Below are 25,609 nucleotides of genomic sequence, written 5' to 3' on the forward strand. Positions count from 1 at the left end.
GGTGTGGTCGTGCAGCTTGGGAAGCGTTGTGAACGCAAAACGAGTGGACAAAGACAACAAGCCTCTTGAGGGCAAACTCGTACTGGCGGAAACACAGCAGGTTTCTAAGGCCCTCAAAGGAACCAGCAGTGCGAGGGGGTTGCAGGCTCGCAGCCCTTGCTTCCGGGCCGTCGTCCAGGGCATCGACAAGGAGAAGAGAGTTGCGTATGCAAGTAGCCTTATCGCAGTCTGATCCAGCTGCCTTGTCCAACCGCCAGAGTGAGGTTCACACCAAATTTCTTTGCGCACACCGTACAAACGCCCAGCTTCTGGCTTAGAGGAGATCTCGGATTGTCGGAGTTGTTATCTTATCCAGCAAGCCCGAAAGCTTTCGAGAGCCTTCAGCGTACATCCCATCCAGAGTTGCAGCCGCTCGGGAGGCTCGCGGCATGCAACCCACGCCTAGCGGCCGCCGCAGAGGGAATCTGTCTTCCATTTGATAGGTCATTCGTCCCACTTGCACGGGTCCTGAATTATTTGGTATTCGTGCTGGGCCATGTGGCTAAGTACCCATGTTTCGTCTATTTCCGGCCCCAGCCTGCTTAACGCTGGCTCTGGTTCCCAGATCGAATGAAACGGAAACGCCAGCTTAAATGCCTACCAAGAGAAGCTCCCAGATACCAGTAGGGTCAAGGTTGCGGGCCTACCCTCGCTTCAGCCTTTGCAGACACAGGGGCCATCTCTGAGACATTCTGAGCCGTGTTTGGCTGCGCTTGGCTCTCCCAAGGCCACCACATCCAGCAGATTGCGACGACAGCCTGGCTAGGCATGGCTAGGCATGGGTCGCAGCGTAGTCCTGGCGCATACCACTCGCTTGAGGAAAACGTCCAAGGGAACTTGTGTACCTAACATTTCAGCTACATACTCTGAAAATCCCCCGATTTCTTCACCACGAGTCTCGTCCTCTATCGACGGATATGTTTAAGTAATGTGGTAAATCCACCCACAGTGCAGGGTGCTTGCCACAGAGCCTTGTGCCCTTCATTGAACCGAGACGCTCCCACGCGCTGGAATTGAGAATCATGGCGTCAAAACAACCGGAGGACAGTACATATGAACTACTGCGCTATGGAGAGACTTCCGGGGTGAGTAGATGCCTACCATCGATGCTGTCTGACCATGACGAGCCACTATCTAAAGTGTTTTGCCAACAGGTACCAACACCCGAGGAGCCTGAGCAAGGTATACGAAGCTTCATATGGCACAGCCCTTCGATTACAATTGTCTTCGGTATAGGAACGGCCTTTGCTGTGGGATGCGTTGTCTTCACCCAATGGTTGGGTACGCAGAAGTTTGTCTGCCCAGACTGGGCACTCGATTGCTCAGTGTCCGAGTTCCTTGCCGACGTCGTGGCCCACCTAGGCCAGGTGCAGGGTATCATCACCGCCGTCTATAGCGCATCGGTAGCCATGATGGCGTACGCGACATTCCAGGTTGCTGAGACGACACTCTGGCCGGCTCTGACGATGAGAACGTTCTCACTGGGCGACATGGACCACTATCTAGCCTTGACTCGGGGATCACTGGCAGCGTCGCCAAGGGCCCTGTGGCAAGCTCGAGGTCTCGGTCCAGTGGCTGTTCTTCTCATCGCTACAGTCATTGCGATCCTCCAATTGACCAGCTCCATCTTTGTCGGGCACGTATACTCGGTCACGAATGTTACCACGACTTACTTCAGCAACCACTCGGATGGCGGTGGCATGGGTCTTTCCTTCGACGGCTTCCAGATGAACCCTCCTGGCATGCTCCCCGGCGCAGCTGGAGATGCGGTTTCGATCTATACGTCGTGGGCCAACGGCCTGAGCAGCGAACCCATGCCGGAACAGCGCAACTTCATCATTGACCGTGCCAATCTCTCAGCTGTGGGAGCATTTTCAGCACACGCCATCGAGAAACACACCACTATCTCATGCTCAGCCACGCCCATCAACATCACCTCGGAGTACGCGGACATGTTCACTGTCCAGGTTAACATGTCGGCCACTGATCTTTGGATTCGCCAACAGCCACTGCTCTCACTGTGGGTGGATCGGTGGAAGAATCTCAGCGACGCAAGGGCAGTCACGACGATGATGTTCGCTGCCATCAACGGCACGATTGAGGGTGGTCACAGGAACGGGCCAAGCGAAGTCATGCTGGAACTGGGTTACACCGAGGGTGTTTCTTCACTGGCATGCGATATTGACGTGGAGCTCAAGGACAGCGTCGTCTGCACCATGAAGGACCCGTCCAAGTGCCCGCCCCCAAGCATGACTCTCTCAAAGCTAGAATCCCTCGGCCAGCCATGCAGTGGCTGCATCCCCGTCTGGCTCGCCGCCGCCGTAGAAGTGTATGGTGTGAGTATCTATGGGACACAGCCCATGTTCTACCCGACCGTTGCGAACCCAGGCGTCCTGGCACCCACCCAGCTCGGCAACCTCTCGGCCGCCTTGCCTGTTGCCTGGACCAGCGTTTCCACGGCTCCCACGTCGTACACGTGGCCGCAGGACATTCTGCGCAATTTTATCGAGGTCGGCTCCGGCGCCCTGGCCATAACCATCATGCGCCATTTCCCCAACGAGAGCGGCATCCTGGAATCCCGACTTCCCATGTTACGCATCGACGCGAGACGGAGCTGGCTCTTGCTGGTCCCACCGGCGCTGATCCTGCTGAGCGTCGTGCTCGTGGCCGCGCTGAGTGGCGTCATGCACTCCAAGGCGAATCTCCCCAACGTGCATCGGGGCACCACGAGCGAGATCGTCCTCAACAGCCAGACCGAGGACATCAAGTCCGTCGTCAGCGAGGCGAGGAAGACATCGACCACCCGAGCCACGCTGTCGAGGCTGCGAGTGCGGTACGGCGTGGTTGCTGGTGGAGGTGCCGGGCTAGCACGTGAAGGTGGCGTAAGTGCTTTTGACAAGAGGCTGAGCTCGACCGCGGGTTTCTACGGTTCATAGCTCGTGTACGTATAATGTACTAAAAGGGGGCGTTGACCATCTATCCATCCATGCTCCTTGTACTGCAGGTACAATCTTTATCCCCTAATTGAGCTAGGGTAGTTGATTATATCAAGATCTAATGAGAACTCCTACATGTATCGAGGGAGACGGAAAAGACATACCAATGGGAATGATACACGAAATTCATGTCCACTTGGGCCCTATCATGTTTTGTTCTATCTGTCTATCTACTCATTCTTCATGGTCCTCTCGAGTCGAATCAAATACAACATGGCAGTTGGGATTCGATTGACCTTTCGCAGTCACTACAACACAGAATAGCTCGGCTCCCATCTCCTATTCCACCGAGTCTACGTGTGCTTATTCGACGACAGCTCACCACCTTCCCCCTCAAAATAGTATTAATAAAACAATACAATTGCCCATCCCTATAGGCGAAGCCTCACCTTGTGCTGCCGAGTCTTTCCACAGACGCAATATACATACATAAATGTATTTATGCATGTATTTGCGTACAACGGGGAGTGATATTGATTGCCCTCGAGGAAAGAACCTCCCCAAAGCACACATGCCCGAGGACGCAGGTCTGACATGGTCGCTTATCGAGCACATCGGCGAAGCAAGCAATGGCAATGGAATTGGCATAACGAGTGTCTATCAGGATGGCTGGGTTGATTGAGTGGGGGGACTGGGATCGAAAAAGGAGTGAGGTCCTGGCGTGTCTTTTGTTGGGAGATGGAAGAGGAGCGCTGGGAAGGAAGAGGGGTCACACGGATCTTCGTCCGAACTCGATTTTGGAGGTCAATGGGCTCGCTCGGTCGACTCGACGACTCGTCCACTCCACATGCCCGGCTTTCGACTACTTTGAGAGCTCTCTCTATCTCGGGTTATCAAAAAGCCCCGGTCGAGCAGAAAGTCTCGGGTAGTCTGGGTTGACAGAGTCGTCTTCTTGATAGGGGCAAGCATCGACAGTGTTCATGATTGCAAAAAACAATTATAAAGTACCAAGTCGAAAGGTATAAACACATACTAAACCCTCGGAGAGGCACCAGGCACTCAAAAGGGCACAGCTGATGAAGGTGGAGAGGATCAACTTTTCATTTGCCTGCTACATATGTTTGCACTGTATCTGCCCGTGGCAATGAAGCTTCTTGTGGACATGATCTGCTCATGCTTGTTTGAATTGGACTCTTGACACTTTTGCCTCCTGCAAAGTCAACTCTGGGGGAGATTTTGCTCTTTTAAGGCCACCGTTGTAGTATCTAGGGAGCACCGCAGTCGACGATGGTAGGCTTCACCTCATGCTTAACCTGGCCAGACCCAGAACCGGTTCCCTCGAGTTTCCGAACAATTTCCATGCTCGAATCATCGGCGACCTCACCAAAGACGACGTGCTTGCCATCCAGCCACGAGGTGACAACGGTGGTGATGAAGAATTGGGAGCCGTTGCTGTGAGAAACCAGCCATGTCAGTATCGTGTTTCAGCAGGAGAAGAAAAAGAAAGATCAATGGGCAACAAGCTTCCTTACGTGTTAGGACCAGCATTGGCCATGGACAAGATTCCTGGCTTGTTGTGGATCCTCTTGAAGTTCTCATCGGCAAACTTCTCACCGTAGATGGACTTGCCGCCGGTGCCCTAGTAACGTGTGTCAGTCACATGTCTGCCGGTCGTCCGTCTTTTTTCCAATTTTTTTCCAATAGGGAGCCACTGACGTTGCTCGAGTGAAATCACCTCCTTGCAACATGAACTGAGGGATGATTCGGTGGAAGGAGCTGCCTTTGTAGCCAAAGCCCTTCTCGCCGGTGCAGAGGGCACGGAAGTTCTCGGCAGTCTTGGGGACTACATCGTCGTAGAGGTTGAAGTTGATCCTACCGCGGTGAGCTGTATGGTGAGAGCAAGTGGTTAGCCGACGAGCCAGTTCAGCAAGCACGTAACGAAACAGGAGTCCAAGGTGATGATGACGACCAAGGAGATGGCTGGCATAGAGAAGCAAGAAGGGATCAAAGGACAATGTCACTTACGAGGAGGGGGAGTTTTTCCAGCGCGTTTGGCATCAGCTCTAGCTTTGTCGAGGTCCGCGTCGGACCATTCGACCTCAAACCAAGCAGTCTTGACCATGGCTGCAGAAGATGAGGAAAAGAGTCTTGCAAAAGAGGCTGGTGAGGATGGAATGGAATGAGAGAGATGCCGTTGAAGACGAAGGGAAGACGAGGATGGCGGGGTTAATAAAGTGTGGTGAAATTTGAAGGAACTGACAGCATGGCGGGGGAGCGACATGGCTGTTTTTTCAATGAGGGGTGATCTGCGCCTGCGTGGTGCGTGCTGCGGTTGGTGCCAGTGACTGCCAGTGGTGGCCGCCTTGAGAGGGTAGCCGGAAGGTGGGAGGCGTTTCTAGGTTGAAAGGGGGCCTGCCTTCTCGGTTATGCGGTGGGAGTGGCAGTGGCAGTGGCGGTCGCTCGTGTCAACGCAATGCACAATGGTGGATGACGATGGTGGTTGGGTGGTGATGGTGGGAGCTGCACGTGATCGCGATCGTGGCGAATGCGAGAAAAAAAAAAACTGCGCAGAAAGAATCAGTCAGCCCACCCACGCCCACTTCACATGTCTAAACAAGACGTCTTCATCTCCATCAGAGTTTTGACGCGTATCAGACACTCACCAGCTGCCAGCTGACTTCCTCTGTCTTCTCTGGTCACAAAGAGATGTGTTGTGAAACAGAGACAGAAACAATGCTCAGACAAGAGACGAAGTTATCTGCCAGCTGTCCTATACCAGTGACCAGCTTCCACAAGAGCTCGGAGTGTCAGGCCTGGTCAATTGCCAATGTGCCTGACTGAGGGAAGCGAACGTCAGCGAAAAATACTATCCTGCCGGGCGGTGCCGAAATATTGATACACAAAGTATTGTACAATAAAATCCCGAGAAGACGAGCGCGCAAGTCCAGTTGGAGATCGAGCTGAGAGCTTGCTGATGAGAAGACAGCAGCAGCTGAAATACCCCTTGACTACTCCCTACTGGGTGCTTAGGTGGCCTTGCTGGGTACCCACTGGCTGGCAAATTTATGCTCGCCTCCAGCCAATCAACACTGCTGACCAAATAAAAGACACAAAGGGGTCTTGTACAGTAGACTGTCTTGGGATGTTGTGGTTCAGACAATGCATTTCAATGGCATGACTGTCTATCTGGCTGGGTGTCTGGTGATACATCAATATGTGTCACTCGCAGGCTGACATGTGCAGGCTGCTTTTTCCTCGTCGCCATTACACACATGAGTGCTTAGCTAAAATCATCATCGCCGCTTTTCACTGGCCCAGCTTCCATGGCCATTACTCTAGATACCAGTTCCTTGGTCTCACGTGCGATCTTGAAGGACAGAGGAGGTAGTTGCTGAAGGACTTCCTTGTCTTGGGGAGATTCGTTGCCTGCTTGTAACATTTGCTCTCGGCATTCTCGCAGAATGTCAACAATCGGGCCTGATTTCTCTCTCAAAGTTGCTTGGTATGAAGAAGGCTCGTTCCCAGTCCTGTCCACCGAGTTCACGATGTTTTCAATCGTGTTAGAGATTGTGGTCATATGGTTTTGGATCGTGGTCATGGCATCGTCCTTCCGGATGGTATCGACCAATGAGGTGATAGATTGAACCAATCCATCAGTCTGATCTTCGAGGTACATCTGAGCATTCTGGGTCAGCATTGTAAATTGCTACTGGCTATCCTTCCACTTACCTTGAGATCCTCCAGATCAGCCTCCTCTTGAGTGGTCGCATACTCCGCTTTGATCCCCAATCCTGTGCCATTCATTAAAGTCGATATACTGCGTGGAAGGAGACCTGACCCGGCTCGATTGGACACATTCCTCGTCGCCGATGGCGTACTGAGAGCGCTATAGATGCTTTCGACCTCGCTCCGCCTTCTTAAGGTCTCGGCAACGTTGAAGTAACCGTTGCTTTGCAGCGGTTCCAACGTCGGTTCATCGTCGTCTTCCAGTTCCCCTGCCGGGGTTGGCCGAATCTTGACGGTGTGAAGGAGATCAACAACAGCTGCCGTCAAATGTGAAGCCGCGGCGTCGAGAAGACTCAGAGGGGAGAGACCACTCGCGGAAGCAAAATTCTTTGAAGCTGTGATTAAATTGTTCGCTGTAGCCGAGACCTTGGTCTTGAGCTTGAGTCGTCGCTTGGCCATTTCCTCATCCTTTTCTGTTGATAATCCGGCGTCGATGTCTGATGTGATCCCACGCACTGCTAACACCACCGTTTTCATATGGTCGAGCACAGCTGTTGGTCTATCAGATCTGGCAATTTGAAGCAGCTCATCAATTGCGATCTGGAACTTGGTGACGTGGACGTCCTTGACCAGTCCGTCCCGATCCTGAAGAGCCATTGCATGCTGACTTGCATCGGGTCGGGCGATGCTGAGCCCTAGCGAGCTAGTGCGGACACTTCGAAGTTGTGCTTTGGCCTTCACGTACCGGGCTTTCCAACTCTTGACTTCCTCTTCGAGCTTCTGGACATCGATCTGCAGCTTCTCTTCTCGTTCCAAATTGCCTCCGCCAGAGTCCGCCATGGCTCTCATTTCTTCAAGGTACGCCTGGCCCTGTCTGCTGACTTCCTCTGTCAACTGCTGTTGTTGCGCCAGCTGCTCCCGCAGGATCCCATGATCGTGATCCAATTTAAGGAATTTGGTCTTCCAAAGCACGTTGTCACCGCTGTAGTGTGGTGTTTCTGCCCTAAGCTTCTCAATCTCCTCCTTGAGCGACTTGTTCAAGTTTTCTGCCTCTTCAAGCTTTTTCTCCAAATCCTGCTTAGTAACAGTCCATTCTTCGTTCTCCCTCTTCAGCTGACGGAGGTCCTTGTCCCTTGATTCAAGGTTTGATTCCAGATCAGAAACCTTCTCTTGTAATTCGGTCAAACTGGGGACGCTAGCTTTGGGATAGTTCATACTGGCAGCACTCTGCGACGTCGCTGATGTATCCCTATCACTCCTTGGACTCGTAAGAGAGCTTTCAAGCCCGAAAGCATCGCTAGATCGATCGTATTTCGATTCCGTGGCCTGAGAATCGTCCTCATCCTCGACCATCATACTTTTATTGGGTGTGATGGTGTTACTCTGAAATTGCTTCGCCATTGGCCGCCCATAGTCACCGGGCGGGGGAGGATTATCGAACTGAGGAAGACTGGACACCGATTCTTGCCTGTGAGGATAGTTTGGTGCGCCATTTGAACCGAACGACTGGGTTCTGGGTGGTGCGCCGAAGCCATTACTTGGGGCAGGCAACCCATCTCTGGAGGAGGCTGCTGGACCTCTGGATTGCGAACGGCCACTGTCTCTCCTTCCGCCGTCCGGTCTCGCAAATTGGGGGAATCTGCGTTCCAATTCGCAAAAGACGTCAGTCGACAGGTCGCGGAACCTGGGGGTTTGCAGCGATGAGAGCTTTTGCCTGGCCTGATTTCTCTTCTCGTGGAAATCAGGTCGTGGTTGGAGGAAAGGCGGAATGTTTTGTTGTCGCGGTGGGCGGCCAGGAAGCGGGGCGGAAGCTTGTCTTCTTTGTAACTCGTCAAAGACATCCGTGCTCAGTTCGTGGAACTGGACGGGCGACAGTCGTAGGAGCTTATCTCGAGCCTTGTTAGGGCGCGGAGGAGCCTGAGAAGCGCCCTTGAGAAAACTTTTCAGAATTGTATAGTGCCGAAACAGCTCTGTTTCCATCCTCCGGTATTTTCTGCTTTGTTCGTCTGAGATGGTGCCATCACTGGAACGGGAATTGGCTATAGATCCGGCGCGTGAGGAGCCTCGGGAGCCTGATTCGGACGGACGGCGTTGTCCCATGGCATCCAACGATGGAGGAGCGAAATTCATGCCCGCATTGGGAGGAGGACGCATCGACGGCTGAGGTTTAGAGGGTGGGTATTCGTCACCCGGAGGCTTCATAGGCACATTCGCGAAGGGGCCGTCATTCCGGGGGAGTTGGTTATAAGTGTTTACACCGGACCACTCGCTCGTCGTGGATACAGGTGAGAGTTCGGGCCCTCGAGAGAGGGGCGGCATTGTGGCTTGCATATTGCGAGTTCATGTACTTGAGTTGTCGGAATGTCAAAGACGATCAGAGGGAGGAGATTTCTATGCGTCTTTGTTCTTTTTGACCAATCCGCGCCAGTTGGACGGGGGCAAGGTATGTGAGGCAGCAAACGTCGGAGGACAGAAGTGAAGTCAGGTGCGGTTGTGCTCTAGCGGGTCAAGGAGTGGACGAGGGCAGACGACCAAGGCGCAGGCGCGACTGAGATTGATGCACTCGGGGATTCCTGCAGACTGCCCAGCAGACGGCCATGTGAGAGTAAGTAGATAAACGAATGTGGTGCGATTATTGAACGAGCGAGACGATAAGAAGAGTATACCGATTTACCTAGTCAAGTCGGGAATGACAAAAAGAGGGAGAGTACAAAGTACAGTAATGTAGTAATTGTGCGCAGGCGTTAAGTGGGTGGTGGAAACATGCAGGTGTAAAGTGCAAGCCATGACCAGGGGGGCAGGGAATGAGAGGCTGTGACTGGAACAATGCCTGCGTTGACTCGTGCCTTGCCATTACTCCATATAATTTATTGGAGAGGCGCCCGTATTGACCCTGCACCTGCCTTGTCCCTCAAATCCCATATCTACTGATGAAAACCAGGTGGTATCACCATTGCCCCTTTTTATTGTCTACCTTCCCAATTGTACCTCTATACATTCCTTGACTTGGCCGTCCACACACCATACTGACTGACATCGCACCCCAATTCATGAGTTGATCTACTCGTATCTTTCATGCAGAACATACTCGTACCTGCACCAGGGTCGTCGCTTGCCAGCCCATTTTCCCAACCCCTTACTCCGTACCTCTGGATCCAATACCACGCATCTCCACTATCCTGGTGCACTAGAAGAATCTCCACCATCCAGAAACTCTAGTCTCCAATGTTTCCTAATTGGTTAATCACCCTTCCCACCCTCCGTCTTCTGGATTTTCGTCAAGGAACCACAACTGCCATTTGGTCCACAGACAACCCGCCTAGGAGCGCCGTCTTGCCGCCTGCACGTCGTGAAGGGCGCCACCAAGCCGTGATCTAAAAGCTTAACAAAGGACTTCGTCTGGTCGTTCAACACATGGGGTTTCGTGCTTTGCGCTCTGCGCTTTTGACGTTCGAGTGCCGATTGCTCTTACCTGCTCTATTGTGTGTATTCGATATTTTGTTGTACAAGATCCGTCGCTACAGGCTGGTTCTTCTGTGTTCCCCATAGCGCAAGTTCCTGGCCATCATGCCGCTGCCATTGTTGTTGATCATTATGAATATCTGGTCACTAGTCAACGGCAGACCAGCGCCCAACACCTCGCAACGCCCCTTGGGTAAATCGCCATCGCCAATATATACAGTATTGTTCATTTTGACACCATTTCTAACCCGACTGGTCTCATCTTCCATTCGTCATTTTAAGAGAGGAGGGTATACTTGGTCCGTTTTGAGCTCGCAGAAAAGGCTCTACAGCTGCCGACACTGGTGTGGTTGCCCGCGTGGGTGCCGTGCTGCGATTGTGTGCCATGTGTGCCCTGACCAGATGGCCGGCCGCGAGGGCGCTGCAGAGACTGAGCTCTCCCGCGAGAACTCCAGCTGCAATGATTCTGGCTAGTTTTCGGGCGTTGTCCCCTGGGTTTGTAGGATGAGCACCTCGCACTCCAAGCATTTCAAGCATGGTAGACTGTGCCTCGAGAATGGTCCCTCCGCCAATGGTGCCCACTTCAATCGAGGGCATCGACACACTGATTTGGAGGTTGCCATTGTTGCTGCACGAGAGGTCAGTAACTGTCCTTCTTGGTTCCCAAGGTTGTCCACTTACTTCTTCATGATGGTAATACAGTTGGAACTCTCAACGTTTTGAGCCGGATCTTGACCTGTGGCCAAGAACATGGCCGTGACAATGTTGGAGGCGTGGGCATTGAAGCCGCCGATACTGCCCGCCATCGCACTTCCAATGAGGTTTTTGGCCACGTTGAGCTCTACAAGCGCATCCACATCGCTCTTGAGAACACTGCGTACCACATCTCCAGGGATGATGGCTTCCGCAACCACGGCTTTACCTCTTCCGTCAATCCAGTTTATCGCCGCAGGCTTCTTGTCGGTGCAGAAATTCCCAGACACGGTTATCGTCGCCATGTCATCAAACCCGCATTCTGTGGCCATGACCGAAAGGGCCTTCTCAACTCCTTTAGAGATCATGTTCATGCCCATTGCATCACCAGTGGTCGTCTTGAATCTGATGTAGAGATAGGTCCCGGCCAAAGCCGTCTTCATCGATTGTAACCGAGCAAATCGGCTTGTAGAATTGAAAGCCTCGCGCATCCTTCGCTGCCCTTCTTCCGAGTCAAGCCACACTTTCGCTTCACCCGCTCTAGCCAAAGTGGGAAAGCCAACACATGGACCTCGAGTCATCCCATCGCCAGTACCAACGGTGATGGCACCACCACCAGCATTGATGGCTTTACACCCTCGACTAGTGCTTGCTATAAGCACGCCTTCGGTAGTGGCCATGGGCAAGAAGTAGCTCTCACCATCAATGATCAACGGGCCGGCAACCCCCAACGGAACAGGCAAGTAACCAATGACATTTTCACAACATGCCCCGTGAACGAGCTCGTAGTTGTAGTCTCGGTATGGAGTCTTTGAAGCTTCCAGTACAGAGGCAAAATTCTTGGTCGTGGGTGTCCTCGATACAACTGCTCTACGGACCTTGACAGCCCGAATGAATGCTTCCCCTCGGGTCATGACCTCGGTGTTTTCCAGCGTCTTCTCGATAGCATAGCCTGGAATCTTCCCTCGGAGTGACAAATCAATCAATTCCTCGTCTGTGAGGAAGGCGGCCTTTTTGTCCTTTAGCATCTGCTCGCATTCCGCTCGTGACCTGTCTGACTTCTGCGAGACGTCAAGGCTGACTTTTCGGGGTTTCGGTGTCGAGGGCAACTCCAATTGCGGCGGCTTAGATGCGGCGGGCGAACTCGTTGCGGATTGTGACTCTTTGAGACTCCAACGGGCAGCATTAAACAAATAACCGTTCAGAATCAAACTGAGCGTGAGCGCGATCAAAACCCATTTGCTAAGCACGGGATCCTCGAGGCTGCTGAGCAAACTCTCTATCACTCTCCCGCCGACCACGTTGAGGAACTGATCCGTATAATCAGACTCAAAGAATCCAAGATCATCTGGCGAGTCGGAGCGAGCAGTTGAAGGGTAGCCGAGCTCGTATTTGATTGGGGGTAGAACGGTAACATAGGTATCGAGTTTCTGACTCTTTGCAGCGACATAGATCGCGTCCAAGCCGTTTTCGGCCACTTTAAAAGGGTCGATAGGAGCTGGGGTCAAAACACTGGGAATAGCAGGCCCAGGCGCTTTGATGCTTCGCGCAGTCCGGAAAGGTATTGTGCACAGGTTGATCACGTTGATAATGACGAAGCCAGTCACCATCCAAATTTTGAACTTGGGCACACTGCTGGCCTTGATCTTCTGCCCGAAGATGTTGAAGGCACCTGCTTGACTTGTCTGCCCACTAGGCCAATCATTGCTTGTCGCAACGTCTTCAGCGACCCGTTGGTTTATTCCGTCTTCCTCGAGCGCTTTGCGCAGGGCGACGTGTCGTTTGATACGATTGATCTCCAGCTTGATGCACAGGATTGTCGTATAGAAGGTAAAAAGTAGAAGGCAGTCAAACACCAAGATCCAGGCAGCCAGGAAGCAGAATTGCCTGAGCCCACCTTGGATGCCCGAAGCAGCACCCAGAATGAGAATTGCAATCTCAATGGCGTAGTCCCGGACAATCTCAAACCCAGTGTCCCTGACTGCGATCTGGATAGCATCTTGGATGGAATTCGGGCCAATTGTCGTAGCTGCTGGGCCACTGGCGCTGCCGTTCGCCGCTCCGGTCTCAAGGCCTCGCCGACTCTTGTCATAAGACGCAGACAAAACAGCCTTTGTGAGAATGATGGACTTTTCAAATCCGATTGTGACCACCAAAAAGGGGAGGCCTTCTGACAACAAAACCATATTGATCGGGACCCCGAGCTTGGTTGTAGTCACCAATCCGAAGAGGAATGCGAACAGACTCGAAAACAAGACTGAGATAGCCAACCAGGCATTCGAACCGAGACGTTTCATGGACAGGAAAAGGGAGATAAACGTGAGGTGCATGGACAAGTACCCGAGCGACATGATGATAATGTCCAAAGTTTCGGCATGCTTTAGCAGATCGACAAAAGAGGTCCAGCCTTCACTCAGCCATGTTCGGTAGGCACCACGTGGGCTGTTTCCATTTAGGCGAACACCTTTCATGGTCCAAGACGGGCGGCCTTCATCATCGGACCGCTCATGTTGTGTCGGGAGCTCCTGAACAGCGCGCAGGAAATCAGGAAGCTCTGAAAATGAGGTATAAAAGGCCAGGGAAGTATCGTGCGATATAGGCGAGAGCAAATGGGAAGTGGTCGGGATACTGGTGGCCGTGACGTTCGCTGGTACGGGAACAGCATTGGCATCAGGAGCCAGCTGAGACGAGGAAGAGTCCGGGAACACAAAGGTTGTCAAAGCGTAATGGTTTGAGCCCTGTGTGCATAATGTCAGCGCTGCAAGTATCTCAACATCACTCCGAATCTGAATAGACATACCAGAGGCGCCAAAGGGACGCTGGAATCGTCTGGGAATTGCCACTTCCATGCTGTTCTCTCTGAGAGTTCCAATGTTCTACTTCCTTGTAACAAAGCCTCCACATCTACTCTTCCATTATGTTGTAACGATTTAATGCCACTGTCAAACAAACTTTCTTGCAGCAGACCGACGTAAGAGGTACTGGCAAACAATGCGATTGCGACAACTGTGTGAATCGGGTGTTGGCAAGCGAGGTTGGAGATAGCAAGGAGGTTGGAAGTGACAGTGCGGTTTAGCCAGCTGTCGGTTTTGCCCAGGGAGCGCAATTGCTTGGGCAGGAGGTGGGAGCCTCGCATTTTGAGGAAGAAAGTAGGGCGTTGTCGGGGGTAGTGACAAGGATGGTGGGACGAGGGTTGTCGACGTCTATCTTTCCATGCTCGGGGGAACAGCACAAATCCTGCACGTCACTTTGTAAGTTGTATGAAACGAAGACAAAGATCAAAGAAAGGTCGCATCTCAAGTGGCGGTCAACGAGGGTAATATGAAGGAGGCGACGACATACCAATGTAGTTGGAGAATCAGGTACAAACTGCGATTTGGGGTGTTTCGAGGTGTACCTTGTGTAAGCGAGGGCAACAGCAGGTCACTCGGTAGCGATTGAAGGGCTGAACAAAAAGATATTCGGGATAGGGAGAGAGGGTGGAGGGAAATAGTCGCAGGGGTGAAGCATAGAGAGATACAACTCGCTCCTAGGTGATTGAAGCCGTGAAGCGACCCATGGGATCTATGGTGTCTTCGCCCATAAAATTTCCAGCAGGTTTGTTCCCGGGGGGTGGTGCCTAGGCAGGGTTCCGGCTGGATACTACTCGCATCTCCAAGCCCCTAGTCCAGGATTGGGGGCCTTTCTTTGGTCCTTTGGGGTTGTTCAGGTCCACATACTTTATCCAACCAACTCGGATGATTGGGCCGCTTCCAACAGTTTTCACCGCCACAGCTGGTGCAGCTTCTTTGCCGATTGCCCTGATCAGAGGGTGAAAAAAGTGCTGAAGATCAATCAAATGCAGGTTTCTCCCTTGTGGGCCGATTCGGCATCTCAAAAGTTCTGTTAGCACAAGCTGCCTCTCCAAAGAAACAATTGGCCATGACGCCTTGACAGGTTCTGTACCTGCATGAGATGTTCGCATCTGTGCCACTGCAACGCGCGTTGTCGCGCCGCCGCACCAGCCTGCATCTCCCTGCGCCGAAACTCCAGTCCACTGACCCAAAACAATCTGATGCTCGTGCGATGCTGAGTGCGAGATAATCGTACCATTCCTGACCCTTTACAAAATTGCCTCCGGATTTCACCCTTATTTCCTCCCAAAAACATACCATATAGCGTAACTCCACGTAAACTACCAATAGAAACATCTTATACGGTCCTCACTCTAATAGATGGCAAGTCTTTCAAAACGCATACAAAGCAACACCGAGACTAAGGCTCGGTGGGAACAAGTGCTTGTCAGTGCTCGAAGTGGTTGTATATGTGTTCTCGACTAGGTTGCGATCTCCCTAGGTATCGGAATACGTAGAGGTCAAAGTGAAACTCTCGGATGACCTTCTTGATGCCACGATGAGTAGAGCTAACGAAAGCGACATAGCACAAACACATCCTTTTCTTCTGGCCTGGAAATCTTGGTGGTTTCTCGTCTCTATGCACTAAGGACCGTAAAACGTTCCATTGTGCTCGGCCTGATGGCTGGAGCATGTTGAATCGTACGCATGTGCTAGTATCATTCCGAATAACTTAGCCAAGTAAGATTTTGATCGCGGCCAGCCCAAGCGAATAGTGATGAGACCGTAACCGCCGAGTAGAGCAAGCACTCATCTTGTCGCAATATCAACCCCGTCCAAGCAGTAGAAGATGCTGATGCTCACCCTACTTCAAGCTGGTGGTTTTTCTGTCCAAAGCTAGCGTAGTTAGCTTAACATCATGACTGCTCTCCCCAGCCACAAACACCTATCATTGACCACTTTATCGCATACCCCTGTGGCTACTCGACCGTCACGAGACACGGGCCTTGACCGCAGTCAGTGCTCCAGGTACGCCTCGGTTTCCTCATTCGGCGTCGTTTCCAAGACACAAACTCACAACGGAATCATTATCCATGGATCCGTTGTGACGAGGAAAACAGTATGTGGTACGCCAGTTTAAAACGCCGCTCCTGGGACGTTTTCTCGACTGGTTCTCAGGAGCCCAGATCGAAGATAGCCAATCGGCAAAGACTCTAAAGGGTGTGATCGCCTACCTCAAGAACATATGCCAGGACAGTGCGGATGAGGATGAACATGCCAATACTCCAACATCAAGGATTACCACCCAGAACACCCCATGGGCACGTTACCTGGATCTCCCAAGTTTGCTGTCTCCATGATCGGCTGACGTTGTGGCACAGAGTCGCGCGACAGAACAGGGACGATTGTCGGAAGAGCCGAAGCAGTAGCTCTACGAAGGCACTGACGCTTTGGTGCTCATTCAGAAGGTCGAAGGAGAAGTGGAATAGGAGAAGATCATGTCGGTCCAAGGTTGTAAGACAGGCTTCGATGGACGATCTGAAAGGTTGTTTTCGTGTTTGCCTTCTGCAGGACCCTCCAAGCGCTGGCGTTTCATGGGTATAACACAACACCTCATCCAAGTTGGTCTCGTTGAGTTTATCCAATGCTCCCAAAATCTATCGCACTCACGCGGCTGTATTCTCTCCGCGTGGGACCAAATATGTCGTTAGCCTCCGACCGCAGTGTGTAGATTGAATTGGCCTTTGAGCAAGTCGAGACAAGCCGGTTGACGTCTCCCGTAAGGTAAAACGAGTATTCAAGCTCCATCTTATCAATCCTCGCATGCGTCGTCTTATCACGACAAGGTCACCGCCGACTCATCATGACCTTGGCGCCGTGTTTCTTGACCACATCCTCCATCTTCCTCCTCACCTCTTTACAGCCATCCACGCCGGTGGCCAACATGGCCTCCACTTTCCCGGTGCTGGCAGCAATCTCGACCCGCGAGTCCATCATCAACACCGACACTTTATCCTCCCGCTTCTCGCCCCCAGACACTGTGGCGAGGGTAAGATATGCCAGCTCCTGCTCTTCTGCATTGTTCAAATCCAGCACCGGCTCCACTTTTGCCTTTGAGTCATCTGTAGGGACAATGATCCCGGAGCTCACGGCGGCGAGGATGCTCGGCATGGGCACACCGGCGTCGACCAAGGCTAGGCTTGCAGCGTTCAGGCAGGCGACTAGAAGCCCTCCATCGAGGCTCAAGACGTGCAAGGAGATTGTGATTAGAGAGCGCGGATACAAGTGCGTGAACAGGTGGGACTGAAATGATGAGGATATCGTGGATTGAAGTTCTTGGATTTGTTTGTCGGTGCGGGTTCGCCGGCGTCGCTCGCTCGATGCAAAGGGGGCAACGTTCAGGTCGGTTTCGACTATGGCATTGTTGTTGTCGCGTTGGCCGCGTCTGCGAGCAGGAAAATGTTAGTTCTAAATTTCAGAATATTCACCGCGAAGTGGTCGAGTCGCACCCTTCTCTTGGTCCCGTCACTGTACACAGTACCACTGTGTTGCCCATAGTGAGCATACTGGATCCATCACTCGAAGGCTGAGTTGAAATGGAGGCGGTGATGCGCCGCAGCTCATTCCATCGTCGGCCATCCTGTCGGAGCAAGGTGTGGGAGTAAGTTGAGATTGTGTCGAGAGGCATTGTGTTGGCGGTAGAAACTGATGGGAGCCGCTGGATATTGGAACCGGGCGAGACGGTCGTCCTGTCTGGGATCACTGGCGCAAAGGTTTGGCTACAAGTCGGTTTTCAGAGCAAGACTGACGCAGGGTAATGAACGGAATTTGAGAATTGCGGTCGAATTCGAAGAGCAAGGGTTGTGATTGGCGGAAGCTTATTGCTCGCCGCAATGGGTCTCGAAGTGGAGAATCGGGTTTTTATACACCGAGCCAACGTCAATCCAATCTTGTATAGAGGCACCAGAGCACACGGTGTACTCCCCTCTCAAACTGGGGCAAGAAAAACGTCAAGATAAGAATAGAGCTTTGAAGAACGTTTCATTCATTGTTTGTTTGGATCAACTTTTCATTTTCCCTCCACCTGATTCGCCTACGTTGCGCGATACCACCAATCTTGTAGAAGGGGTTCACGCCTCTCGCAACTCCTCCACATGAGATGTATGACTGACATTCTTCATCTCTCCCAAGTCCTTTCCCATTGCCTCTGCCGCGTAGCTCTCCACCCCGGTACAGACATAGCCCTTGAACTTCCTTGCCGGCAGCCTCGCCTCGAACATCTCGTGAATCTCCTCTAGAGTACGATCTCGCGTTTCGGGCAGGAAGAAATAGGTGAAAACGACGCAAACCACGTTGCTGCCAAACCAGATGTATCCGTACTTGGCGCTCCAGCCAAACTTGGCTGGGTTTATGAAGTAAGGGGCTGAAAAAGTCCCAGCCCAGTTGCCAAGAAAGTTCATTGCGGTGGCCAAACCGAACGTGAACGCACGCAGTTGATTGTTGACGTACTCGCCACCCAAAAGCCATGCATAAGGAGCTATCTTGTTGTTAGTTCTGCTCTGAACCGGCTTGGAAATCGGCGGGACAAACCGTAGGCAACATAGAAGAACGTGAAGAGGGCGATGAAAGCGACAACTACTTTTCCTGTCGACGCACTTCCGGGACTCGTGCTCCAGGCAATCGCTGGGATCAGCTGGCATATGGCACATGCCATGAGGCCGACTAAGAGCACTGTACGTCGATCGATAAGTCGCACGAAGAAGAAACTGACCAGCACCCCAATCAAGCCGGTGCAAGTGACCAAGATTGAGTATGCGAAAGGGTTCTTTACACCAGCCATTTGCAAGTAATAGACCGTATAAATGTTAACTGTTCGTTTAGATTAGCCCTGTAGATCGAAAAAACATTGGAGATATAGAGAAATACCCCAGCTGGATCTGTTTGCGCGTCAGCCGTGTCCTGGGACAAAAGGAAGTGCACTTACCCGTTTGCCGAATGAAAACAAACGACAGCGATAGAAAGGAGGGTTCTGCGCAGATTTGTGCCTCGCCACATCTCCAAGAATAGAGCTTTCTTGTTCTGTTCTAGTTGTTCTCTGGTTGACTGTCGGATTTCATTCAGCTCCGCCTGGAACTCTAGCTCGTCGATATTCGAATTTCGAAGTCTCCGTAACGCGGCCTCGGCGGCCTCCTCTTTCCTCTGGACCATCAGCCACCTTGGCGACTCGGGCGCGAAGAAAAAGAGGAGGATGGCCTGTAGAGTTGGTGCCACAAAGAAGATTGCCAAGGGGATCTGATATGCGTCCCGGCCGGTCATGGTATGCGTCCCAAAGTCAACGCTTGCGCCAACAATGGACCCAATGGAAAGCATGACTTGATACACAGCAAATGAGATGCCTCGCAGGTGTGCGGGTGCGGCCTCATGGACGTATAGCTGAGCAAAGGTAAGAAACCAGCCGACGGAGATACCTCGGAGATAAGTCAGCGGAAGATGGACAGGAGAACATGGTTTCCTATAGCGCACCCAAGATAAGACGTGCAACATAAAGAGCTGCCTTGCTCCTGGTTCCCAGCTGGATGCTGGTTGCCACGAAGTTGAGAAGTGTGGCTGCCCAAAGGCCATGTCTTCTTCCAAATTTCGCGCTGAAGGGTCCAACCAGCAAGGACGAAACAAAAGTACCTATCGTCATCAACGAGGATATCAATTGCTGCACAGTCGGGTCAATGTTCCAAGTGCCCAGCTCCTCTGAATAATACCCGAAAACCTCGAGGAAGCCGGGCATTGAAAGGAACCCGCCCACGAGCGCGTAATCAAGGCCATACTGGAAGGTGGCCATAGTAGCCACTACACATATGGCAAGACATTTCCTGTGACTTAGCACGTCGAGCTTGAGGGGGTTGGCAGAGACAGGAGCACCGCCAACCATCTTGTCGAAAGTCCACCAGGGGCTGTGTTATGACAGTGGTGCGAAGGTAGAGGTAACCAACCGCTAGGAATATTGAGCGTTGGCCTGGTCGTTGGTCAGGATATCTGAAGCACCATGCAAGGAGCAGCACAAGCCCCTCGCTGGAGCGAGAGTTGCCATAGATATACAACATGGCACCCAGGATTTCCTCTGGGGACACTACCACAGATCCTGCCATCTTTTGGAGAAAGGAGTAAGTTGGTGGATGCAGAGTATGGAGTAACGTGGGGAGCTATTGCGGAGGCGGCCCGGTTAACGAATCACCGTCTCCCAGATGTTTGTGGATGTGTGGTCAACATCAAGCTCACGGGAAGTGACCGGGCTAGCTCCTTGGTACGCCCATCAAAGCCTTGTTGCTTCTCAAAGAGACCCTCAGGCCGTGGAGGATGATCAGCAACTGCCGAAAAGTGTGGCGGTCAATATCTGGTCAATCCCACATTTGATGCTCGTTGAGGAGTATGCTCGTTCCTCCACAGGACAGAGGACATGCTTGGGCCGCGGACATGGTGCTCAGGTCCCTATCCGTCTCGGTGCCCTCATCCGTGGCCTGGCCAATCCTTACCGCTTCAAAGAGCCAGGTATAGCGACATCCACGTGGTCGACAATGCTGTCACTCTCGAATCCCACAAACAGTGACCCAAAATGTCAGAAACAGCTGGCTACGCCGACTTTTGTCTAGAGTTGGGAGGGTGTTCGGACCGTCCGTTCGTCCAAAACTCCAGAGACATACTCTATCACGACGAACATCCCCGAGAATGTTAAATCGTCAAAACAAGTTCTCACTCACATACTTTTATGTTAGTGGACTGACAAGGGTCTGGTCCTATTACTGAATGTAGACATTAGTGCTGAGTAAACGGGTGGTTCAGGTAGGATAGAAATACTGATACATCGAGAATCTGTGTGGTTACATACTGTATATTGGCTTAATAGGCGAGGAAGGTAGTATTTGAGTTTGGCCTAGATTCTCTCCGTCTATTATAGGAAATTAAGTCTTCTATACATGGGCCAAGGTTCTGCACAAGAATCTGTCCACCTCCAGCCGAAACAACTCCGGCAATATGTGCTCCAATCTCCAAGTTTGAAGTTTGGGGTTGTCCATGTGTGTCATGGCAAGAGTGAGTAGATTTGATTGCTTGCAGCAGGTCCGTGCGCGCCTGGCCAACGAATAACACGGCCCTGACAGCTCACATGCGAGGGAAACTTAATTCAAAATATAAAAATACAACGTATCTGCTGGCTGTGATCAAAAACTGTCATAGCTCTTTGGTTGTTTCGAGATGGTATATACTTACAAAGGTGTCGTTCGAACGCTTCGTTCAAAACGGTTCCTCGATATACTTTGCGAAATATGGTTACGCTGACAAATCAGACGAAGAAGATCCGTTTTTTCTCCCCATGACAATAATGATGACCAGATCCTCATGAGGCCCAAGGTGATTTGGCGATGGCAAGCAGTGAACACTGCAAGAACAGCGAGTGTAAGTGTCGAGTATCACAAGCACGGTGGGTGTGAGTGTCGAACACCACCAGTACAAGCCAAATGCGAATTAAACAAGGTCAGTATCGGTAAGTATTGGTCGGGGCAGCCATTACTCTAAAGCCGAACACCAAACGCCAGGAGAAAGAAGAGAGAAAACACAGGAACAATTGCTGTGTCTTGTCAGGATCATACCAATGTATCTGCAGACAGCAAAATGCTTTAAAGGGCCTTTTTATTTGACCTTGATTTGAAAATTCTTTTCGGCAATCTTTTGCCTGGGCGCACAGTATCGTCCTCGTCGTCAAACTTCCTTTTACGCCCAGTGGACGGCCGCACGGCGGGACTGCCCTCTCGAACAGTACCTGTCGTCTTCTTGTTAGACGCCTTTACCTCCGTACTGACGGGCAACTTTATCTTGCTGGCGGACGTCTTTATCTTCCCAGCAGAAGGCATGGTGGTCGCGAAGGGGAGGGCGGCCCTCGCTGAGGAACACGCTCCTCGCATTCAAAAGGAATGGGAAGATCTGCTCCAAAACTACCCCGTCAGTCTAACAAATCAGCGCAAGACTCCCTGAAAGTTTTCCTTTCCAAAAGCTCCAGACTTCACATTCGAGCGCGCCGTCAGGGAGAAAGTACTCGGCAGAAAAAAGGCGGCTCCTAATGCTCAAAACCCAAACCCTCCTTGGTTGTTTCAGGTTGAGCTCAACACCACCCAGGGCAAACGGACTGGTAACATACCCGAGGACAAGGTCACAGTGTGGCCGCTAGGGTTTCCATTTGTGTGCAATGTGGACCATCCATCGAGCCACCAAGGCGTGCTGGCACTTCAGAAAGGTGATTAAAGACAAGTTGTTCGATTACACTGGGGGAATGACGACAAGGGCAATTCTCCTCAGGGACGTCCAAATGCTGTTCCTTGGTTTCAAGTCTACTGCAAGGGTCAACAAGGATACGTCAACTTTTGGGCCCTTGAAATCGGTCGTGTCAATGCGGTCGGGCTGGCCACGATTGTTCCTCCAGCCTCAGATCCAAATGCCACTAAGGAGACGTCCAGGACAAGGCAGTCTTTACGAAATCAACTCTACCAGGCCGAGCCAGTATCTATAGGCAAGCGCCGTTCAAGGCCGTTCAAGATACCGTATCCGGCCGCATTGTCCTGTATGCATGGAACGCGAGTCACACGTCAGACCCTCGACCCCATTTTACCATCACCACCTCTGCCGCGAGGGCAAACAACTCCCTGGCCGACATCCAGCCAGGGGCTTTGATCTATCCCACTTTTGAGACTTCCAAATCTGGACCTCACCCAGTACAGTGGGCGCGATTCCCCAAGCTCGGGCCCGTTTCCAATTGCATTCTGCGTCGAGTTCCAGCTCCCCAACAAAATGTGGGAAAAGGTCTACATACAATCGCAGACCGTCTTCGAATTCGCTCCGGGCTGCGGCTCCACGGGGCTCGACACTGTTTCCCACAGCTCGACAACCTCGAGCGTTGTCCAGGGACTAGCAGACAAGGTGCCGGGAATGTTGGTGAACTATGCCAAAGCCGTCGCAATCATCCGCTCCCTCGAGCAACGATGCGTCCCGAACGACTACAGCTGGATGATCGAATTTGGAGCCGTTCGCATCATGAAAGTCACGCACAGTTTCCTCGATCAGCAGGTCACGATCAAGCACCTGGACCGACGCCGCGGGGCATGCGGTCCAATTGTGACGGTTGCTTCATTGGTGGCGGTGATGATGGTTCTGCAAGCACTCAGCAACAATCGCAGTGGATCTGCAAAAAGCATTCTGACATGGGATGCACGAATTGCCATCAAAGAGGCATTCCCTGCCCGCGGACGAACCTGGAAAATGCCCCAAACCTCTGGGCTTTGCTCAGGCCGCTCCCGGAGACCAAGGACAATGTGATTCGCGACGACCCTCCAAATTTGATGGAGTTGCAGTACGGGCAATGATGTACTCGGTACGAGGTAGATATGGCCAGAACACGAAAATGTGGCAACGAGCTATAGGCTTGGCCGAAGTTGATAGAAAAAAATCCAGTACTCTCAGAATATCTTTGCATTTGCTCAGTTTGGTGAGATACTCCCGGCCAGTATACTTCATATGGGACGACTTTTTCTGCGGCCTCAAGTTTCATAGAACTCTGCCTTTCACCAGATCTCTGGCAATCGTCAGGAGAAAAACACACTATAGTCTTATAAAATATCCCTGTGACACAACATGTATATTATAGCGAGGACTAAGACCGTGCCCTCAGCCGATAAACGCACCGGATACCTGCAGATTTTCGCACAGTCGCCCAAGCTTAAAGTGAACAACGCTTTCTTTCGTTACCGCTTTCATCGACCATCATCACAGAGAGCACGCTGAGCCTAGAGCCCACGTTGAACCCAGAACTCCCGTGGAGCCCATGTTGCCACCACCGCGAGTCAGACCATCAGCGAGCCCACCTTCCTAGCGATACACCGGGGGAGCCTGGTTGTTCGCATAGCTCTGCAGGGGGATGCCACCCTGGCCGTACAAGGGCAACGGTGCCTCTCCCGTATAGTTGGGCGGCTCGGATTGCTGTCCCTCGCGGAAGTTGGCCGCTGCTGGCGTATTCATGGGCGCTTTTCGCTGTTGCTGGCGTCGCTTGAAAAAGGTGACAGTCCCGACGAAAATGAACATGATGACCATCGCGATAGCAAAGATGATAGTGCCGCGGGTGTTGTCGGCGAACCGGAAACCAACGATACAGTTGGCCAGACCCAGGGTGATTGTCGCAGGACCCAGCACACGATGCCCCTTCATGACCTTGGCGGGCTGTTTCGTCTTCTTGTAAATGCGATGCCCAACTAGTCCGACAACCCATGTAACAAGCCCAAGACCGACAACGACGAAGCCGAGGATTTGATGGCCAGCAGTCAGATTAGGAGACTAGAAATGTTAGTCCTTCCAAGAAATATGGGAACTGGGAAGATGCTCACAATGTTGTTTCGTTTGCTAATAGCAATTCCAACGCCCATACCAAGAATTGTCATGAGCAAGGCCAGCGACTGGACACCCCAGTGAAGCCACACCTTCTCGAACACGCGAAGGAACAAGTAACCTCCAGGAAAGACGATCAAGAAAGCGGCCACCATGAGGAAGGCGTGGAAACCAGTAGCGCCACGGAAGTGACCACCACCAATTGCACCGCCACCAACCACAGTGTCCGAAGAAGCGCTCACGACCGGGACGCCGCCAGTACCCGTTGCAGCCTTGAAGTCGAGATCGAAGAAGTTGTAGCCCTCATGCTGTCTGATTTGCGCGTTGTCATCGTTGGAGTTCAGGGTGCCTGTTGGACCAACGGCCCAGATCATGGACTGTTTTGTGCTGTCAATGTTGACATTGCCGCCACTCCAGTTCCGGCAATTGGAGCATTTCGCATTGACAACGAAAGATCCGTCAGTGATACCACTGCCACTCAGAACGTCCACCTGGACGTCCGAGGTGTGTTGGGGCATGACATGGCCCTTTCCGAGGCGAGGGCTGACCGTAACATTCTTCCCGTTCTCCGATGCATATGTAACAAAGATCAACGCCCCCGCCATCTGAGAGCCAAGGCCGAAGGCTGCCCATGTCTGGCCCGCAGGCGCCGAAAAGTGGAAGAAGAGAGAGTTGGAGTTGTCATTGGGCACGTTGATGGAAACAGTGATATTATCATTTGGGTCCGGCGAGGTGCCCCGTCCGACATACGTGGAAGAGGGAACAGCGGCCTGCGCTGAGAAAATGTAGGCTGCAAGTCGGTGCCATGGTCAGCGAGGATGGTCCTTCCGTCAATGCTGGGGATAATGCAGAGATTGCAACTCACTGGTCAGAAACAGGCTGATCAGTATCCTGATCTTGGCTTGAGAGTGATATAACATGCTCGCAGCTGATGTTCTGAGATTACGATACTTATATTCTGGAGGAAATGGGACTGGATTGGTGCAATGAAGGACAGTATCAACGCTGAACAGGTAGCGAAGGCAGGCAATGAGATAGCTTCAGATTTGGTACAGACACAAAGAAGCAATGAGCAAAGATGTGAGAGAGCGAGAGGTTGAAAAGAGGAAGACAGAGTCCAAGTCAGCAGGCGCCGTGAGATTATCACCAAAAAAAAAATAGGGCAAAGAGATCTGCTCGGTAGAGCACGAGTGGCCAGGCGACAATGCGTTTGTTTCGAGAACAAGTAAAAGCGGGTTTCAGATGTTGTTTTGAGCTGAAAAGAGAAGCATGGGGAACGATGGATCCCCTGACGGCGTTGATGCTCGCAAACCAGTCAATGGCGGAGGTCCGTGCAGGGATAGTGGCCAGCATGGAACCTGAGTGGCTTCAAAGGCCCAGCACATCCAGTCGATTGGCCCAGGCACAGGGGTAACTGGAGATGGGAGAGCGTCGCCTAGCCAATGCCTGGAAGCCCAAATCCGCCCCTAACGACTCTGGATAGATTCGAGCCAGCCAGAG

General features: G+C 52.1%; 8 protein-coding genes across 8 annotated transcripts; 2 read left to right on the top strand and 6 right to left on the bottom strand.

Annotated features, from left to right (window-relative positions):
- Positions 1-1,061: 1,061 nt before the first annotated feature.
- AYO21_04032 (hypothetical protein) lies at positions 1,062-2,975 on the top strand (the record flags this gene model as incomplete). The annotated part of the gene is made up of 2 exons (XM_022654005.1): positions 1,062-1,124; positions 1,194-2,975. 2 exons carry the CDS (start codon positions 1,062-1,064, stop codon positions 2,973-2,975), a joined length of 1,845 nt encoding a protein of 614 aa, XP_022513749.1.
- A 1,265-nt stretch (positions 2,976-4,240) lies between these two features.
- On the bottom strand, positions 4,241-5,097 carry AYO21_04033 (peptidyl-prolyl cis-trans isomerase; the record flags this gene model as incomplete). Its single annotated transcript, XM_022654006.1, has 4 exons — positions 4,241-4,427; positions 4,508-4,614; positions 4,688-4,860; positions 5,001-5,097. 4 exons carry the CDS (start codon positions 5,095-5,097, stop codon positions 4,241-4,243), a joined length of 564 nt encoding a protein of 187 aa, XP_022513750.1.
- Positions 5,098-6,255: 1,158 nt separating this feature from the next.
- Positions 6,256-9,020, bottom strand: AYO21_04034 (hypothetical protein; the record flags this gene model as incomplete). The annotated part of the gene is made up of 2 exons (XM_022654007.1): positions 6,256-6,651; positions 6,705-9,020. 2 exons carry the CDS (start codon positions 9,018-9,020, stop codon positions 6,256-6,258), a joined length of 2,712 nt encoding a protein of 903 aa, XP_022513751.1.
- A 1,401-nt stretch (positions 9,021-10,421) lies between these two features.
- Positions 10,422-13,992, bottom strand: AYO21_04035 (hypothetical protein; the record flags this gene model as incomplete). Its single annotated transcript, XM_022654008.1, has 3 exons — positions 10,422-10,791; positions 10,845-13,594; positions 13,657-13,992. 3 exons carry the CDS (start codon positions 13,990-13,992, stop codon positions 10,422-10,424), a joined length of 3,456 nt encoding a protein of 1,151 aa, XP_022513752.1.
- Positions 13,993-16,537: 2,545 nt separating this feature from the next.
- Positions 16,538-17,378, bottom strand: AYO21_04036 (hypothetical protein; the record flags this gene model as incomplete). Its single annotated transcript, XM_022654009.1, has 2 exons — positions 16,538-17,135; positions 17,200-17,378. 2 exons carry the CDS (start codon positions 17,376-17,378, stop codon positions 16,538-16,540), a joined length of 777 nt encoding a protein of 258 aa, XP_022513753.1.
- A 442-nt stretch (positions 17,379-17,820) lies between these two features.
- Positions 17,821-19,616, bottom strand: AYO21_04037 (hypothetical protein; the record flags this gene model as incomplete). Its single annotated transcript, XM_022654010.1, has 5 exons — positions 17,821-18,227; positions 18,281-18,559; positions 18,617-18,627; positions 18,675-19,158; positions 19,214-19,616. 5 exons carry the CDS (start codon positions 19,614-19,616, stop codon positions 17,821-17,823), a joined length of 1,584 nt encoding a protein of 527 aa, XP_022513754.1.
- Positions 19,617-22,522: 2,906 nt separating this feature from the next.
- Positions 22,523-23,047, top strand: AYO21_04038 (hypothetical protein; the record flags this gene model as incomplete). The annotated part of the gene is made up of 1 exon (XM_022654011.1): positions 22,523-23,047. One exon carries the CDS (start codon positions 22,523-22,525, stop codon positions 23,045-23,047), a length of 525 nt encoding a protein of 174 aa, XP_022513755.1.
- Positions 23,048-23,596: 549 nt separating this feature from the next.
- Positions 23,597-25,029, bottom strand: AYO21_04039 (hypothetical protein; the record flags this gene model as incomplete). Its single annotated transcript, XM_022654012.1, has 3 exons — positions 23,597-24,058; positions 24,109-24,884; positions 24,975-25,029. The coding sequence occupies 3 exons, from the start codon at positions 25,027-25,029 to the stop codon at positions 23,597-23,599; spliced, it is 1,293 nt and encodes a 430-aa protein (XP_022513756.1).
- Positions 25,030-25,609: the final 580 nt, after the last annotated feature.

The sequence above is a fragment of the Fonsecaea monophora genome (genome assembly GCF_001642475.1).
Source record: "Fonsecaea monophora strain CBS 269.37 chromosome Unknown Scaff21, whole genome shotgun sequence".
NCBI classification, from domain to species: Eukaryota; Fungi; Ascomycota; class Eurotiomycetes; order Chaetothyriales; family Herpotrichiellaceae; genus Fonsecaea; species Fonsecaea monophora.